Source organism: Crocodylus porosus, unplaced genomic scaffold (assembly GCF_001723895.1).
Source record: "Crocodylus porosus isolate Cpor-Errol unplaced genomic scaffold, CroPor_comp1, whole genome shotgun sequence".
NCBI lineage: Eukaryota > Metazoa > Chordata > Crocodylia > Crocodylidae > Crocodylus > Crocodylus porosus.
Window position 1 is genome coordinate 41,360,390 of NW_017728886.1, and position 20,542 is coordinate 41,380,931.

General features: G+C 40.1%; 1 protein-coding gene across 6 annotated transcripts in view; it reads right to left on the reverse strand.

Moving 5' to 3' along the window:
* Positions 1-4,160: 4,160 nt before the first annotated feature.
* The window catches only part of KRIT1 (KRIT1, ankyrin repeat containing), a 42,913-nt gene continuing 26,531 nt past the window's right edge, over positions 4,161-20,542 (reverse strand). For all 6 annotated transcript variants that reach the window (XM_019533129.1, XM_019533121.1, XM_019533132.1 and 3 more), the window contains 6 exons: positions 13,734-13,885; positions 12,400-12,566; positions 10,993-11,080; positions 9,362-9,568; positions 8,968-9,084; positions 4,161-6,003 (listed from right to left, as the gene is read on the reverse strand). In XM_019533129.1, the coding sequence (XP_019388674.1) occupies positions 5,935-6,003; positions 8,968-9,084; positions 9,362-9,568; positions 10,993-11,080; positions 12,400-12,566; positions 13,734-13,885 (800 nt within the window). In that variant the 3' untranslated portion in view covers positions 4,161-5,934. The remainder of the gene's footprint in view (positions 6,004-8,967; positions 9,085-9,361; positions 9,569-10,992; positions 11,081-12,399; positions 12,567-13,733; positions 13,886-20,542) is intronic.

The following is a 20,542-nucleotide window of genomic DNA, read 5'->3' on the forward strand; positions in this document are numbered from 1 at the left end:
AATACTTAAAACATAGCCTATTATTGTTAGTTTGAGCCGTCTTGCCCAATGCACTGGGGCTTTTTGGCATATTTATATAATAACTGATTGAATGAGCTATTAGATAAAAGTGCCAAAAAGCCCTGGTGAAGCATCTGATCTATATAGACACTGGGAAGCCAGGTCGAAATAACACAGTTCCTTTTCTGGTCAAATGTTTGGGTTTTTTTCATGTCTGTCAGTTTCTTTCATTCCCTGGAGATCACAGAACAGCAGAGACTCCCTGTGCCTGAAGAAAGGTGATTGCACCTGAAAACTTGCAAAGAATTTTATTCCAGCTACTTGGTCTAATAAAAAAATATCACATCTACCCAAAGAACCTGGCCTGCCAGCAGCCTAGGAGCACATTTCTCACAGAACAACCACTCCATCTCTGTCCTTGCTATCCATGGTGCTCCTTTAAAAGGAGAATTTGGGAACAAAAATCCATAAGCCATCTGGTCACTGAGAACCAGGGATTAAATATTGATGTTGGATTTATAGATAATTTATCCAACTCTTGAATTTTTTCCACGCAAGGAAGGTGAAACTAACTGCCTTCTCCCCCCACCATCATTTCCTCTTTTGATAGGTATTGATCTCCCAGTATTCAGCTTCTTCTCTTCTGCTAATTGTGTGGCTGCTAACACCATATAAAAGAAACCACACAGACCAACACGTATATCTACCCAATCACCCTAAACACATGAAGAAAGCTGTAATATACAGACAAGTCCTCTGATACTACCAAATTTGCACTGAGAACACCCATCACCTTGCAAATCTCAAAAGGGCTTTGACTGAACAAGGACACTCCTCCAGAGAGATAGATTGCACTTTTGAAAGAGCCATCCAGATGTCATGTGAAAAATTGTTGCAGTACAAAAAAAGATAATCCCCATGAATCACACCCCATTAGTTATGACATACCATCCTTCCCTGGAACCTATACAGAAAATCCTCAGACAGTTGCAACCCATACTAGAATAAGACCCAGTTCTTAAAGAGATCTTTCCAGAACCACACAGCTTAGCCTTTAAACAAGGACCAAACCTCATTACCAGAAGCAAACTTCCTATGACCCAAAACACACTGAATGCATCCAGATCATGCCAGGACAAGAAATGTAGAAACTGCCAACACATTTCTACCACCCCTACAATAACTACACCCCACAACAGAACCATCACCATTACTGAATCTTACACCTGCACCTCCAGAAGTGTAATATATCTCATCCAGTACATGAAATATCCTGATAGAAAAATACATAAGAGAAACCAAACAACAACTGTGTACCAGAATGGATGCAGACCAAAAAATCTATCAAAGACAATACCCAACTACCTGTGGGGGCACATTTCTCACAAGAAAACCACTCTCTCTCCAATCTCTCAGCTGTAATCCTCAAAGGGAATTTACAGAATACTTTTCAAAGACAAGCCTACGAACTTCACTTAATAAATTTACAGGATACAAAATCATGGACTAAATATATTCATTGGATTTATGGCACATTATAACCTGCCTGCCACCCAATAACCCCAGGTAACACCTCTACATTTTACCAGCTACATTTTATCACCAGGTCAACATCCCCCCGCCAACTACCTGTCTTACATCCATCATCTCCTCACTGCCATGCATTTGTATTTCCACAGACCTGCATTTTGAATTTTGGCTTCTGTTCTACCCAGGAGAACACAAAACACCAGTAGATTCTCTCTTATGCCTGGAGAAGGGTGTTTGTGCCTGAAAGCTTACAAAGAACACTTCCAACTATTTAGCTGGTTTAATAAAAGATTTACCCAAAAACCCTTGTTTGCTGTGTCCTTAGAATAATATGGCTACAATCAGCACTCCTGCTACACTGGAGGATTTCTCTCAGCCCCTCCCCTGTGCTGTGCTTCACTTGTTGTGCGTTGCTTCCTATAATCAAAGAGGCAAGTAAGGATGTCTTACATTCAGAAATTTATCTAATTTCACCCCAGCTACGTCGCTGGCCCAATAAAAGATATCACCCTAATAGTTTTTTTCCTATCCTGGCTACAACATCACTCTTACACTACATTGCTGTATTCTTAACATACACATGTAAAGATAAACACAGATACTTGAAATAATAAGGACTGCAAGGAAATAAGATAATGCTGACAATGAATTGGCTTTAAAAGGAGTCTGATTTTGTGCCCCTCAGGCACTCAAATGGTCACAGCCTCAGGTGAGACGTGACTCACAATGTTCTTCTTACATCTCAGTTGCTTTCCATCCTGTAAGACGCCTACGGATGATTTATGCCAAGGACAAACAAGGTTCTTTGGGTAAACCTGGTTGATATCTTTTATTCAACCAACTAAATAGATGGAAATATTTTTCTTTGCAAGCTTCAGGGACCGACTTGAGGGTCTGAACAACACTTTGACGTGTGTGTGTGTGTGTGTGGGGGGGGGGGCCCTGAACAACACTTTGACGTGTGTTTGGGCCGATCTTCTGAAAAAAAAATGGGGCTGCCCATCAGATGCCCTAATAAAATCAGAGATGCCCCCCAAGTTACGATTTTCAAATCTTACAGGGGGCTTTCATCTCTTATGGCGGAGTTCAGCACCCCCAGCTCCCCCGTAACTTATACCACGACTTGTGCCCCCCATGCAGGCCGGCGGGGGGGGGGTCTGGGGAGGCGCAGAGGGGCAGGCTGCTGCTGGGGGCGGCCTAGGAGATGCGGGTCACCACAACACCACGGCAGGGCTGCCACCAGGCGCCGCAGCAGCTGGTCCGGCGGCAAGCCTTGAGTGCTGGCTGGAGCCTTCATTCCCTCACCGGGGCTCGGCAGCAGCCCCTCCGCTCTGGCCCGGGCCCGGGGGCGAGGCGGGCCGCGCGGCTCCTTAGACCCGGCGTCCAGTTGCCATGACAACGGGTCGCGTCACTCCACATGCAGGGGTGCATGCGCACTGGGCAGCGACGCGGCCCTTCGCGCCTCTGTGCCCAGTGAGACAGGAGTGGGGGGCTTGGCCGGGCCGCACGTGGGCAAAGCTGGGCGGAGGTGGGGGTCACCCGAGGCAGGCAGCCCCCCGAACCGCCGATCGGACCGGGCAGCGATTCATTCACCTGCCAGACTAGCGAAAGGAGACGGCCATGAAGTGAGCTGGAGCTCGTGCGCGCTCTCTTCTCTAGCTTGTGCGGTGCAGCCCAGCCCCGCTCCGCTCCGCTCTCTCCGGATTTAACACACCCAGGGCCACGGAGACCGTAGCCTTCGGTGGCAGCAGTGGCTGTAGCAGCATCCAACTTAAAAAGACTTCCAGGGAACAGATCCCAACTCCAGTCATTTCCACCGGACTCAGAACAAATGTGTTCGCATGCCCCAGGCATAACTGGTCTTGGTGCGGATAACTGCCCCACCAGGCTGGCTCCAGGGAAAGCCTGCAAGTCCTGACATAGGATGACTAATTTTGGACTTTGATGTCCTATTGGAATGAAAGCCAACAAACACGCTGCCCGATGGAGCTTGGAGGGTTGGTTACCTCCTAGACTACCCTAACGAAAGGCATATTGTGCAGCTTCAGCAAGTTCTGCTTAGGCCAGCACTGTGCAAAAAGTAGTCATTTCCCTGCCAGATGTGTGATCCTATCAAAATGGATGGGATCTGAATGAGCTCAGTCTACTTGGGTGTTTTGTACGACTGATTTCTTACTTATCCCACCTCTGTATGGCCTCTGCAAGCTTTATATAGCTTTTTCAGATCACTGAGACAATGTTTGGAAGAGATGCAAGTTTCACTAACCAGTTTCTCCATCCTTTCAAAGGCACTGTACAAGCAGCAGACTTCTAAATGTATACAGTTACACTCTTAAATATGATCGTAGGGAGGCTTCCAGACAGACAGTCTCCTATATAACTTGTAAATAGGAAATTGGATGTTCTAGGTCAGGGGTTGTCAACCAGGAGTACACGCAGGTTTCACAGCCGGGCAGGTGACTCCCCCACTCATCCATCGGCTGCTGGGAGTACAACGACCAAAAAGGTTGAAAACCCCTGTTCTAGGTTAAGTAGTAAGTCTAATTCAGTAGTATTTGCATACTGGTGGGGCTATTTATAATAGTACATCTGGCCATCGTTGCAAAGAGCAGCTAACAGATACAAATAAATAAGGTGATAGAAAAAAAAGACATATTACTTTATTTTTAAATATGCAACTATGACATTTATATACATGTTCTTAACATTATACATTTCTCCTAGTTTTCTAACAAAGTGCTGGAGATAAAAGTATGTTCTGGTATTGGATCCATGTGATAGCTATGATGCAATATAGATGGTACCAACTGGTGTAATATTTACTTCAAATAAAAGGCAATACAATCTCTCCAGAAAGATTTACAACACTGCAGGCCAATGAAGCTTATGTAGTGTAGATATATCTTGAAAGAAAGTTCTATAGTATACAACTTTTTCCAGCATACATTTTAAAAAAATTGCCTGCTTTTTAGAGACTTCTGATTGCAAACTTGAAGGTACTGCAAAATCCTACTATATCCAATGTCAAATTGTTCAACTTTTATTTGAAAATTTGGAAGTCAACGCAAATATTTTACTTTATTGAAAAATAATTGCAAGTCATTCTGGCCACACTATACCTGTTAAAACACAATGTGAGATAAGGTTAAAACTACATCGTACCATCTTGAAATTTCAGAAATCAGTAGATACAGCATAGCACTTTAGAGTTCATCATTGTATTTCAGATTCTGTATGGCAGCTTGAAATGCCACACTAAGCAAACACTGTATATATTTGAATTGGGGCCTGATTCAACAGCCTGAAAGCATGTCAAAATTTGGTCATGCATATTTTTTAATAGCAAAAAATATGATGATCCTATCATTTCCTATTAGTGAGTTGTTTTTAGGACCTGATACTTTTACAGCAAGTCATGCTTTTTTGATGCCCATTTTCTATCTCTGTACTATAAACCCTGAATCTTCAAATCCTTTCCTATATGGAGTGCCAATGAATTCAAGCAAAGTATAAGCCTGAGAACTTTTTGGAAATAAGTACCTGCTGAACATAACTTTACTCAATGCAAGGGTGTTGGAATCCAGTAAGCAGTATGTACAGAATGTTCCTGATGTCTTCTATGTAATGGAAGCATTTTACAAATCTATTTTTAAGCATAAACTTGTTTGAATTGTATAGCAAAAGTAAATAGCCAGTAATTTTAAAACAGTAACTATGCTACACACTTATGGCTTCTGAAAATTTTAATATATATTTCCTATTAGCTCTCCTTGTGCAATATTCTAAAATAATACTGGTATGTCTTTTTAAGTATAAAAAACTTTTTCAAGTCCAATCAAATCTTAGCAAATGTAACAAAAAACAAATTAAACACACATGAAAAGTAATTACATAAAAGATTGGTAAGGCTCTTAATGAAGCTGGAGTAGAGTTTACTCAGTAATTCCTCTTTTTAACAAGCAGGTTGCCTAACAAAGGTTATCATCAACTGTAAAGATTTTACTGTATTCCACAGCATTACCTAAAAGCTAGTAATAGGTACATTCAGATTTTATGTACCTAATAATAGTTACATGTAAAACTTACAGAATCCACTGGGAACAGAAGTATACTGCATTTTATTTGGTCCACACATGCTAATTTTGGCATACCTGTTTTTATGTCAATATCTTTATTACTAGGTTTTAGCTCAAAACTTAGAATAGCTTATATGGGAAAATATCTTTATACAAATAATTATGATGCATACATTTGTTTAAAAAAATAAACCATGCAGCTTTTGTACAAGGTAAAAAATGTCTATAAAACTTTCACATTTTTCATTATGCAAAACTCATGTGTGAAAGTGTATTTTGATGAAAATACAGTTATTTTTGAGTAATCCTAAACCACCATCCATATCTGTCAGTCATTTCTTTCACTAGGCAGTAACTGGCTGCTTAATTTCATCAGCAGTTTTACGACCAGACCAGCCTACATAAAGAAAAAAATAAAATTCTATTACAATTTTCCAAACAACATAAGAACCACAATGAATTTAAATAAACTGGTTTGTATTATACTTATCCCTGTTACTAATACCACTTAGGGATTAAAATAAAAATTCATAGAACTACAAACCAAAAATGGGGCTGGAAGGGCTCTTCAGAGGTTATTTAAATCAACCTCTGTTCAAGCCATGATCAACCCTCCATAAGCCACCTCAGACAACCTTCAGATTCTTTTTTACAGTCTGCAACCTCACCTTATTTTATATTTGTGTATTTGATTCTTTCCTTCAAAGAGTAGTACTTTTCATTTGTCCTTGTGAATTTCATCCTATTTCAGACCTTTTTTCTAATTATCTAAAATGTCTGCTATTCTACCCAGCGGGGTGGAATGCATAGATTTACTTGGTATGTTTTCAGTTCCATCCTGCAAGTCATGAATGAAAATACTGAACAGTACTAGAATTAAGACAGACCTCTGAAGAACCCCACTTAATGCCTCATCCCAGTCTGAACCTGAGCTATTGATTTTGAGCATGGGTTTTCAGAAGCATTGGGTGTTGGTTGCAGCCAAGGCTGGGGATTTTCACTGGGGTGTGCCAATGCTTCTGCTGGCACTTAAAACCAGAGGTTCTTGGCTAGGGGGTCTTGCCCCTCTGCTGAGGGTCAGAATGATTGCGTTATCTGTGGTCATGAAGGAATTTTATCCCATGGTCAGAGTGGTACAGACTGGAGGTTATTGTCTTCCTCTGTAGTGGGAAGTGTGGCCTCCTTCCTGGGATTTCTTCATCCTATTTTAAGTACCTTTGCAGCAGCAAGATGTTGGCTGCCATGGTCCCCCTGCTTTACCAGGGTCCTGTATTTTATGTTGTGTCTGGTTGACTCCAGTTTTGCTAGGAGCTTAGACAATGGATTTGTATAGGATGGCTTGTATAAGAATGATCCTGCCTCAGGCAGGGAGTTGTACTAGATTAAGAGTTTCTCAACCCATGGTTCACAACCCAAAAGAGGGTTGCAAGAATACATGAAAGGGTCATGAACAAACTTTAAAAATGGATTCTTGTATAATGGAGAAAAATATGAGAAATGGTGGGTTTTTCCCCCATGCCCCACACCCCTCTCCCTGCCCCACTCGCTGGGGCCTGGCTGTAGGGGGCAGTGGGTCAGGAGTGAGGGGCACCAAGAGGGCCAGGGGCCTGTTTTCTACTTAAACTATTTACTGTGTTGGGACTGGCCATTGATGCTTACACATGGGTCCTGGTAGAAAAGAAGCTGAGAACCACTGGACTAGATGACCTATGGAGGTCTCTTCCAGCTCTACTTCTTTATGATTCTACGGTTATCCAACTACTTATGTAATGATTTTGTCTGGACCAAAAGGTTACTATGAGAAATGGAATTTCTCAGTTCATTTTTTTAAATTTCTCTCAATTAAATGAAAAATCAGTACAGCTGCCTTTACTTTAGCTCATGTCGCTTTCACTGACATTAAAACTAAAGAAATCTGTTGTTTTAAAAACAAAGTTTGTTCTCTGTTTAATAATCAAAACTAGGGTTGGCAAGCTGGTCTATTGGCCAGTCAAATATTGTCAACTGACTGGTCGACTACATTTTTTTTGACCAATTAAGAATTATAGCAATTTTACAAAAAAACCTTTTTTTGTAGTTTCCTTGATAGAAATGTGATTTTTTATTGTTTTTTGACACATTTCTTAATGGAAAAAGGTGCTTTTTCTTTGTATTATTTGGACCTATCAGTAATCTTTTACGATTTTTGACCAATATTTGATTGGTCAATTGACCAAACTTTATTTGACTGGTCAAATACCCAACCCTAATTAAAACAATATTTCTATTGCTCTGGTATTTTGTAATAAGTTGTTTCCATATTGTGTGACTATGAAATTAGTCTTAATTAATTAATCTTCTGAAATTAAAACAATATGAGGTTTCTCATGATTAGTAGCATTGGTCCACTCTCCATGGTAGTTGAAATGATACTTTAATTCATTTTAGGCAATGAGGTAGATAAACTAAGAACAACCATAATGACATCTATCCCCTCAAACCACTTAGATATCTCAACCCATACCTATTTTCAAACAACCTCTTTCTACACAACCTCACTACACAATCTCTTTCTCCTCCCCATAACTTTGGGAAATGGAAACAGCAATGCAAACTCACCTGTAATTATTGTAGTTACAGTTGCCAATCCATGTAAGACACACAAAGTTGTAATTTCTTCACAAAATAATATCACATACCTCATTTATTCAAATATAAAGATGCCCCTGAATGTAAGTGAGCTCCCAATAATTAGAGTCTATATATTAAAAAGGTATAAATTTGTTATATTTTTCCATATAGAATCTAACTATTGGACATTTGCCTTGAACATGTCCCCCTCCCACTGCATAAAAAATACATCTGAAATCAATCATGCTGTTTTCAGGCTTGACTTACATTTTCTGAATGCTTATTGGTTGCAATATTGTGTAAATCCTTCAGTAAGGAAAAAACATAGTGTTTCCCTGAAATATTATAGAGACCTAAGAAAAGTCACAGCACTAGTTTGAAATGGTGAGTCTCTTTCAAAGGAGAAAGGATATAAGAGAATAGATCTAGCTGGGAAATAAGCATAAATGTGGATAAAAGAGGGTAAATGATCAACTAGAAGTAAATAAGAAAACTGTACATACAGTGTATTATTCAGCTAACAAACAGGATTTTATAGAGAAACTACCTCATTAGGTTTCTTAATCTACATATTTCTCAAAATAGGACAATCAAAACAAACATTAGTTTGAAGCAATGAATATTCCACACAGCATATTTTCTCCCCCTTAGAATTCCAGTTAAATATGTTTTATTTTTACTGTACACAATATGCATTGGACATTTCTTATAACAGACTTCCAATACTTAACTAAATTTTGTCATTGCTTACCTGTTTGGTATGCACTATAAAGCTCATTTTGTTTTCCAGACTGTGGATTTGAAAACAAGTATCTCCATCTCCTAACTGCCACATAAAGCAACCGTATTTTAGACTGATGAGTAAAGCCTACATTGAAAAGGAGAAAATTATAAGAATTTAAAATATTATCTGAGTTATAATCTGAATTTTCCACAGTTCATTTAAATGAGATTCTGACACTTAGGATACAGGATATGCAGTAGGAACTTTTAAAATGGTCAACTGATAAACTAGATGTATTGATTGTAAATACGTCCAAGATTTTAACTCAATGCTTTGATATGAAATGATCACCAGTATATAGAAGTTAAGGGGACGGATAACGTTTACTAGGTAAACTGCCTGTAAAAATGTCTAAACGCACCTTAGTTTCCATATTGAGGAGATGCAAGCCTTTTATGTTTACTCCTACATACACTCTGATGACTTTATGACTGCTTGAACTTGCTTTTGTGAACACTTGTCCTGTGAAAAAAGCTGCTCCATAGGTAGGAATTTCCCAGCAGTTCTGTAAGAACATGCGCTGTAGGTGATGCATCTCTTTACTTACACCTTCACTGGTACTGAGACTCTAGAATTATAGCAGCAAAGAGTGAAAAACATTGTTAATGAGGTTACTTTTGCTATATGGTTTTTTCCAAGAGGGTAAAGTTGTAGTTAAGATTCTTAAAGCACTTTTTATGGCAAAGGTACTCATAGTTTCATAGTTGGTAGGGTCGGAAGGGACCTGAGCAGATCATCAAATCCGACCCCTGCCATGGCAGGAAAGAGTACTGGGATCAAACGACCTCGGCAAGGTCTTCATCTAGCCTCCTCTTAAAGACCCTCAGAGTAGGAGCCAGCACCACTTCTCTTAGAAGTTGGTTCCAGATCCTAGCCGCCCTGACAGTGAAGTAGCGCCTCCTGATGTCTAGTCTGAATCTACTCTGTCAGCGTGTGACCATTATTTTTAGTCACCCCTGGTACTGCTCAGGTGAACAGGGACTCCCCCAGTGCCTGCTGGTCCCCTCTGACTAGTTTGTAAATGGCCACTAGATCCCTCAACCTTCTCTTGTGGAAGCTGAATGGGTTCAGGTCCCTTAGCCTCTCCTTGTAGGCCCTGCCCTGCTGCCCCCTGATCATGCAGGTGGCCCTCCTCTGGACCCTCTTGATGCTGTCCACATCCCTCCTGAAGTGCAGCGCCCAGAACTGGATGCAGTACTCCAACTGCAGCCTGACCAGTGTTGCATAGAGGGGGAGGATCACCTCCTTGGACCTGCATGAGATGCATCTATGGATGAGACTGCACTTGAACTAAGGGACAGATTAACAAAAGGATCTAATGAACCTAAAATGGGACCTAGGTGGAATTTAGGGTATGTCTATATGGCATACGGCAGCACTAAGTAGAGATACTCAAGTAATTTTGGAACCAGAAGTGGCAATGTGACATCGCACCTGAGTTGGTAAAACTGCTTCTTAGTACCTCAGTTGCAGTGATACACTGACATGCTATACTGCTATGTATTCTGGAGCTGATGCCAACAGGGATAGCTCAGGCATTCTCTGCACAGTGCTGTCTTGCATCATACAGGTATATCCTACGTTCAACCTAACACTTAAGTCTTTTTGTACAGACATACCCTTAGGGGCCTAAGTTCAAGACTGTGACCTCAAAACTCTCATTAACTCCATAGGCACTTCAAGTTAATGTTGACATGCAGCTAATATTAAGCTATATTCAGTTTTTATGATGTTTGTATGAAACACTGTATTCAGTAATAAAAAAACTGTCAGTGGGATAAGGGGTCAGGAGCCTTCTCACCAGACAAGAACTGTTTGCATAACAGAGTTTTGGCATGTAAATAAATCAGCGAGGGAGGTGGCACAACTCTTTCCAGTTATGTATGTTAATATTGCTACTCTGCACAATAGTAGCAGAATGTGCCTGAAAAATAATGGAGGATTTTTAAACAGGATTCCCAGAAATTGGTGAATTAATGTTAATGTTCTTACCTTGTATTCATGGAGTATCCTGTTTGTCCAGTGAGGAGCCTTACTTTTTAGTTTGGTGAGAGGCACTATGGATTTAAGGTTTTCTTCACTGGAAAAAAGAGCCCAAATATTACCTATTGTTCCTTACTGACCCAAATATGGGACAAAGCACAGTATCCAATACCCCAGTACATTACAAATATTGAGGTAAATATTAGCTCTCTGTGTTGCCTCAGCAGCTGAAAAAATTTCTTAAAAGGACAACTGACATCTTCCACAAGAGAGGAATTTTCAGGTAATGCTGAACCAGCACAGTGGATTTTCTTTTTACCCATTCTTAATCACCTGCATTGTGGATGGTGCAGGGCCAGGAGATGTTATGGATGGGATACATAGGCACTTCATCTGAGTCCAGGCCAGTACAAAGTCTCCATCAGAGATTTTAATTATATTGGGGCCATTTCAACCCCTGGCTGGACCATATTCATGCAAACAAAAATGTCACTTAGGGTTAGGGTGACCATATGTCCTGTTTTAGCCAGGACAGTTCTGGATTTCAGAGACTGGTCCTGGACAGCTGTTGGAAAATATAATGGGCATCCCAGAAACACAGGGGTGCAGGACGCAGTCTGGCCACGAGTCAAAGCTCAATATTTGGTCTATTAACTTCAAAATATTACAGGTGACATGAAAGCAAGATGGCTGATGCAACACATTTGCAAGGACAGATCTTTTGATAAATACATTAAATTGTTCCAGATCAAGCCCAGAAAAACTTAAAGCATAAATAACAAAAATTATTCCTGTCTTACAAAAACAGTAAGACAACACAAAATTTAATGGAAACAAATTTTAGAGGTACTATTCACAGGAGTATGGAATTGCAGGGACAAGCTCCAGGTTTCACAACTATGTTCATCTAAAGCTGCCCCAGCTGACAGGGTTTTGTTCTGAGTTGTCAGGAGCTCATGGTTTCTTGTATGATGAGCTCAAAAGTTGAAAGGCTACTTCACCAATCCACTAAAACCACAGCTCAAGATCAAAAGAAAATAAATGGGAAAGAATAACAAGAGTTAAATATACCCCTAGAATCAATGCATGAAATTACCTAACATATTTTTTCTTTTGAATTGTAACATTCTCACTGGAAAACACTGAATTCTTAAGTCTTGTGAACTAGATGGAAATGATATACTTTCAGTCCTAGACACAAAGTATTTGATGCACAACTATTATTGTTATGGGAATTAAATGATTAGACAGTGATGCATAGTTCTAAAACATACTCCAGATACTGGATGTCAGGCATGGGTTTTAATCAACTAGCCAGTATCTCACAGGTAAAATTTACTTGGGAATAAATGAAACAGTTTAGAACTTGTCTGAAAAACATGTCATCTTAAAAACAAAATCATAGCAGTCACTTACTTCAGAAAACCCTGTTTGTGTTTCTTACTCTCATAATTTCCATAGACTATTTGTAGCAGCAGACTTGCCAGGGTGATCAGCTTGGCATCCGGTGATGTATAGAAGCCTTTCAGCAAATTATATCTGGCTTCATCAAACAGGATAAGGATAGCCAGTGGATCCTCAATCTATTTTAAAAAAATAAAAGTTTTAAATGTTTTTATTACATTTACTTTCTGTTTACAAACTAGGTATATATTTGCTGCTTCGACAATGGAAGAAAAAGATGTAACCCTTATTAAAATGAAATATGTGCTTTAGTAGTATTTTCTCTTACAACAGAACAAAAACCATGGTTCACCTATACTGATTACAAATATTTCCAATATCTGTAAATTATAAATCCATACTGATTCAACACTTTAATTTACAACTGAATGGCACACTATTCAAAATCAAATTTATTTCTGAATACCAACATCAAACCTATAAATTCCAACAAGTTTTACATAATCAAGCAATCTTTTTTTTCCACTCTCTAGTACCTCTTTAGGAACAAACTGTACTACTGTTAGTCATTTTCAGTAGACTGTTAGTCATTTTGACTACATTTATCAATGCAAGATAAATGTATTAATATGAGTAACAGTGACAAAATTTGGCCATTACAAAATGAAGAGGAAGGGAGAAAAACTTCATTGATTAGCGCAGGTTCTAATTCAGGAGGACTGAAATATTGGTTGATTGCTGCCTATATTTTAATTATATTTAATCTTTCCAATTGCTAGGGAGTGCACTTTAACAAGTTTTCCCTCTGGTGGAAAAACAGCAATTTATGAGGAACCAATGTTTATAGGAATTTCCTTATTGCTAATTTATTTATTTGGAATGCAAGTGTTTTCTGTAATTAAGAAAACGAAGTAAAGTCAATCTTAAAATGTTAAATAGTTAAAAGGGTTATTCTACTGTTGTCCTGGATCCAACTCCTATCACAGTCCATGGAAGTTTATCCTTTGACTTCAGAAGGAATTGGACTGACCTTCTGCACACAAGCAGAAAAACAAAGCATGTAAACTGACTTTTCCCATTATGCTTAAAAATATTTTTCTTTCATGTTTAATACAGTCGAATTCATGAGTTCTGAACCTGGCAGTTGTCATTTCTTTCTACGTCTTTGGTTTCAGATGGAAAAATAGTTCCAAATTTATTTCTATTCTAATACAGGGTAACAAGTTGTGAAATGTGCTTGATCTGAACCAAAAGGCCAACTAGTGATTAATAATTAATATACTGCCTGTTGATAAGAGGATTCTGTTTCTGATCCTGTATTTGATATTAGGACATCTAATGCAGACCTTTTTTTCAATTTCCAAAGGAAGTCTCACATCTCTTCTCAAGAAAAGCTGTGGGGTTTCCCTTTGAGGATCCAAGTTGGTCAGTTCAGTGAGTATTTCAGGCCAGTCACGAACATGTTGCAAAGGTTTGTGATATGGCTTCAGCTGGAGATCTGGAAAAACAACAGCTTTTTAATTTTTTTCACAAATAAAAAACAATAGATTCAAGGACAGATGTACAAATGAATGCTGTATCAAGATGCCTGAATTTGAGAACTTACGTGTGTCAACCAAAAATATGGGTGTTTTGACTTGCCATAAAATAAAAAGCCATAAACCTGGATTTACTGACATTTATCACAGCATTAATTCAAGAAATGCATTCAAACTTGGCTTATGTTCAGCTTTTCTAAAGTGAAATGAAATTATTTTAAAAAATAAACTTAAAAATTTTAATTGGTTAATGAAGTGCATAGGCAGTACTTAAAATTACATGCAAAGGTCCTGTGGTAGGAAGTGCCACCCAAACACCACATCAAATAAAATATTTCAAATAATTTTCCTTTACTGATTTTCCTATTTCTTTTAGAAGTGTTTATGGCATTTCCAGTATCTAATCTGTTAAATCACAAGGTAGGGAACTACATTCACTACTAGGTTTTGGATGCTTACCAGACTATTATTTTCAGACCAAACTGTCCCTTCTCTATTTTCTGTGAAGTATAATTCTGACATGCTGCAGTCACTACATTTTTCTGCTCGGCCACCCACATGGAGGCTGACTAGATTCTTGTGCCAGCTTGTCCACAGCTTGTTTTGTTCAGCCAACTTGACTTGTCCATCCTGCTTCCCCTTATGATGGCTACATTGTTTACCTACCCTTCTAAGCTCTTCACCTTTTATCGTTTCCCTCGCTACAATTATTCATTCTAATTCTTCTCAAGTTGTTGTTGAACTTTCCATGTTCAAAACCCACTAAAATAAAAGTATTATAATTAGATAAAATTTTCTTTTAATATTTTTATTATATTGCTTGATTTCACCCGTAGTTGCTTAAACAGAAAATGAGAACTAGAAAGTGATTTCTCCAAGCATTTTGGCTTAAACTGTACTATGTAATTAATATTATACAGTTTTGCTCTTCTAAGACACCGAGATTCTTGGTCAAAGTTTGAAATTTTGAATCTTTCATAGAATTACTTGTTTGTACCAAATCGTTTATTAAATCAGTGATCCATCCCTGTCTATACAGCAAAACACTTCAATATTCTGGGTAAAATAATGTGAAACACATGCACAGAAATAAAGGAAAGGGGCAATCATCAATCTTCATCGCTCAACCAGGTTCTCTCTATTGCAGTGTTTCCCAACTGATGTGCTGTGCCACACTGGTGTGCTCAGAGCCATGTCCAGGTGTCCTGCGGAATTTTGGGCTGGAGCCATACCCCCAGCCTGCTGCCACTGTGGACAGACAGAGATGGAGGACATGGATCCAGCCAGTTATTTGCATTTGAGCACTGTGTTCAGCCGCGCCCCCCCCCAACCCCTCCCACTCTGCATTCAGCTGTTGTGTTGCAGGATGGGAGACGCCCAGAACTATGCCACCAGAACCAAAAGGTTGGGAAACAATGCTCTGTTGCATGGACTTCTGCATTTAGATATGAATGTTTGGTGGCGGTAGCTGTAGGGTGCAACATGGAGTTAAAGTGATGAAGCTGGGAGAAACCGGACACACAGAAAACCTGTACAAAACAATTTCAGCTATAAACACAGTTAGAAAAGATACAACAACAACAACAACAACAAAACAGTAAGCACAAAAACAATAATAATACCACCATCACAGGAGTCTTGATACTTATGCTGTATTCTTAATGCAAGGCTTCTGTATTAACACTACTACAAGCAATATGTCAAGCCTAACATGAAGCAGTTAAAATCAGGGTGTTAGTATCTCATTTATTTGTAATTACAAGTTAGCTCCTCAGCTACCTCATCACAGTAATAGTGTTAATCTTATTATTTTTAAATAAATCTTTTTTTCTATCTGGTCTGAAAGAGGTGGCATGAGTGTTGTTAAAGAAAAAGTATTATAAAACTTGGCTATATCTCATACTTCAATTTAAGAGGAGTTTTAAACTGTATAAAAAAGCTACTAGCATTATTTTCCTTCCTATCACTTAACATTTTGTGTCAAAACCTCCCCTGCCAAATATATCTAAACATTGGCAAGGGATACAAAAAACAATTTTAGCATACAATTCTGCACAATAAATTTAGACAATTTAGACCTAATCAAATAAACAAAGGTAATCTATTTCACCTTGGTTGCACATTTAAATAAGGTAAATATGACATGTATGCAATATGGGACACTAGTGAGAACTTTAACCACTTGCTCATGTTAGTATTACGCAGAAAGGGGAGTAAGTTTCAGCTGCAGTCTTTGGATGGGTTCACCATCTTCCCATAGTGAAATAAATAAGTTACAGGGGCCACACAGCAGAAGATTCTTACTCTGTATCCCAGTAGACCTAACTTGAGGGCAACCAAAGTTCAGGGAGTTGAATAGAGTTAAGAAGGAAACAGAGAGGCTTTTCACAGTCTCCCAGACAGATGTCCTAGGAACACAGTCCTTGCAAGGAGAAGCGTATAGGAGCTGAAAGCCAGTTCACTGGAGGAAAGCCACAGAAAAAGGGAAGAAAGTGACACACCTTACCTCTGAGACAGAAGAATGGAGAACTGAGATTTGAAGGAAGTGGATAGTGTTACCTGTCAGCTCTGTGTTCTGGGGAACCCTGGAGCAGTACCCAGCCTGTCTGACTCATGAAGGACTCCTTCCCCCAAGCCTCTACCTGAATCAGAACTGATCAGAAGAAGGACTTACAAAAGCCAATGAAGATGCAGTGAGAGACGCTCAGAAACCCTTCGGATAAGGGTGTCAGGATTGAGACAACTCCCCTAGTCCCATTTGTATCAGAGATGGGAAAGGCAGGCACCTCCATTAGCATTCAGAATGGAAAACAGAGATTCCAAGGCATGGACTGCACTAAACTCTGGGACCAGAGAAGCAGGGGAGCACTGCATGATGGGGAATCTCTGCTCCAAATGCCAATCAACCCATGTCTGCACACACCCAGCTCAGCATTTATCAGACCAACTGTGGTGACAACTCCTTTATTGGTACCCAAAACAATGAATCTTCCTATTTATACTGAGATCCCTCACAATAATGCCACCTGTCAAGTACAAATTGGCAACAGTGCCGCATGCACACATCCTTGCCTGTGCCCCATCCAGATCACTCGAAACCCCCACTCATGAGAAACTAACCTTGAATTAAATATAAAGCCTGGTACCATGACAACATAGTCGTCAAAGAAAGATACCGGTGCCCAAAGTAACTAAAACGTAACTAATAGTGCAGTCTCAAATTAGCTAACTCAACTGAAACTGTAAGATCAGACTGAAGTGCCGCACTCGCCTTCTTGTGACCAAACAGGCTCAGTACCACACAAATGAAAACAAACCCCACCATCCTGACGGCTGGGATGACAGGAGGGAAAAGCCTGTGTTGAAACCCGAGCAGCCGTTTGTAGTCATGACTGGCTAACACAGAGTAAAACCAGATAAGAAAAGTTATAAAAACTCTCTCCGTCCTTTGTTTGGGGAGATCGCCATTCCACCACAACTTGAGCCAGACTTGAAGTTACCCCCCAGGGCCGATCACCCCAGTGTCTCCTGCTGAACAATCCCCTCCAGCATAATTCCCCGTGTTCTCTGGAGCGTCTCGTTTCGATTCTTGTACTGTATCGCGTGACGTGCACCCGTTTGTAACCGCCTGAACCGCAACTCAAGACGCATGCCTGGCCTCTCCTCTAGCCATCTCATCAAGGGGAGTGAGTAAATAAACTTTCTTTTGCTTGAAACCGTTACGTTTCCGACCCTTCCTCCTCCTGTAAATCCAGATCAGTAATGAACCGGAGGGCGCTGTATAGCCGCTCTCTGTGTGCGGGACACCACCCATAGCCAAGAGTGATCAGTTCCTCTTATCCAGCATATGAGGCATCGTTTACTGATAAACAAACATTGTGTTCTCCCTTAAGCCATTGTTGTTTCCCTACAAAAACCCCTACCCAAGCTCAAGTTTCTGTCTGGTGCTCAGATTCAAAACCCTGCACCAGTTCCACTTTCCTGCCTGGAACACCTCCACTGATCGTGCTGTGGGCTCTGCCTGTCTGCAAGCTCCAACAAACACCTAGGAACCTCAACCAGTTCAAGCTTTGCTGAGTGGTGAGACCTGAACACTCTCTCTCTCTCTCTCTCTCTAAGACCACTTTCTAAACCTCAGACTTGGTTTAATCCCTCTCTCTCCCTTACTCAAGGCACAGCTTTCTAAACCTGACTTTTGCTGATCAAACTTGAGCTAGATTTCCCAAAATACCCAACTGAAACTGCAATATTGTAACTGCTTTGTTTGTTTGTCTCTCCTTCTAAGGCTATTACTATTAGTGTCATTGTAAGTTTCATATACCTGGCAATAAAATACTTTTATGGTCAAGCTGGTTGCCATACTCTTTCTGAACCTCATTTACTCTTCCTTCTTCTCAACCACCCCATTTGCTCTGCAGCAATGCTTCTTTTACCGAAGCCAAAGATCCCTGTAAAGCCCAAAAATCCTGTGGTGTTTGCTCATCACAATTGGGACAAGAAATTGGGAAGTGCTGAGCTAGGGCATATGAGGGTGTCAGCCTGTTAATGCTGATTGACCCAGCCCAGCTCAGACGTACTCTGTTCCTGTGCTGAGTCTGGGGCATATAAGGATATCAGCTGGAAGTGCTGAGTAACCTAGCCTGACTCAGATGTGCTCTGTTAACCTGGGTGCTTGTGTCAGACTGCATTTTATTGCTGCCCTGCTGAACTGAGTCCATGCCATGTGAGGGTGTCAGCTGGAAGTGCTAAGTAACCCAGCCTGACTCAGATGCGCGCTGTTAACGTGTGTGTGTGTTCAATTGATTCAGTGGTTAGAGGAACGCAGCCCCATTGAAACTAAACCCTGCAAGGTAGCTCCATTGCAGGTGAGGAGTTGCAGAAGGGAGAGATAGACTACCATATAGAAACACAAGTAGCACACTGATAGAATTACAGAGGCCCCAGAAATGTACTCCTAATAAATGAGTACACCTAAAGTGACAGGCAAATCTGGTAACAATAGGCTCTGGCAGGAAATCCCAGGACAGCAAAAGCACCCATTTATACATTACATGTGATACATTAGCATTACTGTAAGGTTATTTTATTTTGCTCAAATAATACAGGTTAACAAACTTGCTTCTTATACATTATAAACACACAAGCATATATATATGTAATGCATAACCATATCATATATACATACACACACGCGCGCATGTGTATGCATGCACGTGTGTCTCTGTGTAATATATGAGGCAAGTTTGTTAACCTGTATTACCTGCATTATAACCTGTTTTTATAAATATATTAAAAAATTATGCATTTATTATAGATAAAATTATATGAAAAGGCTGGAACAGACCATGAGATCATCTAGTCCAACCTCCTGTTCAAGGCAGGATAATCCCTGATTAAATCATCCCAGCCAAATGTCTGTCTAACCCAGCCAAGTGTCTATGAAGAGCTGGAGTTATGCTAACCTGTATTATTTGAGAAAAATAAAACTGAAGCCTGTAAAAAAGGAATGGAAATCCTGTGGGTCCTGAACTTTCTTCTGGTGCTAGTTCACTGGCTACCAGGATGAATTAAAACATGCTAAAGAACAGAAAATGTGCAGCAGCTCCATTGATCTCAGCAGCTGAAAACTCTAGATGGCATCCAAGACAGTTTTCACACAAGAGATGTAAGAGATGGTACTATGGACCTCCAAGATATCCCTGGGTGTACAATTCATCCATTTTTCTTCAAATGAGAACTTTTATTTTTAATAGTCTGTAACCAAACATGACAGGCCCCAAGTATAAGATCCTTCCTCATGTCTTATGTTTTTGTGACAAGGTTTTTAGCAGAATTTGCAGGTTCACTGGAATCTGACGTGGCTGCCTTGTGAGCACTTCTGCTAGGACCTCAAACTCTTGACCTCTGGGTTTCCAGCAGCTCGCTGTAGTGTACACACCACTGCAGCACAGTAAGTGTAAGGTATTGTAAAAAAACAAATTTTCAAAGATTTTTTTTAAGCTGTAAATGGAAAAAGTAAGTAAGTATTTCACTGCATTCATCCTCACCACAAAAAGAGGGAAAAAGAACAAACTCAAGAACCAAATATAGCCCAGCCCCAGTGCTTCACTTGACCAAAAAACAAATCACTACTTTTCTCAACTGTCCCTCTGACCTATAGCAAGGTAGACTCATGTAAGTTTCAAACATTTTATGAACAACTCGTGCACAGGAAAATAAATATACAGTGTGAATTCATAGATTTCATAGTTTCAAAGACATTAGGGCTGGAAGGGACCTCAGAAGATCATTGAGTCCAGCCCCCCACCCAAAGGGCAGGAAGTCAGCTGGGGTCATAGGATCCCAGCAAGATAAGCGTCCAGACCTTGGGGGCTCGGAGAATAAAGAAATTCTTCCTTATGTCGAGCCTAAAATGGTCTTGTAGTAGTTTAGGACCGTTTGACCTCGTCATCCCTTGGGGCGCTCTGGTGAACAAACGTTCCCCCAGGTACTGGTGGTCACCCCTGATAAACCTATAGGTGGCCATCAGATCACCCCTGAGCCTGCACTTTTCCAGGCTAAAGAGCCCCATGGCTCTCAGCCTCTCCACATCCTTTTTGAATTGTGGAGCCCAGAAC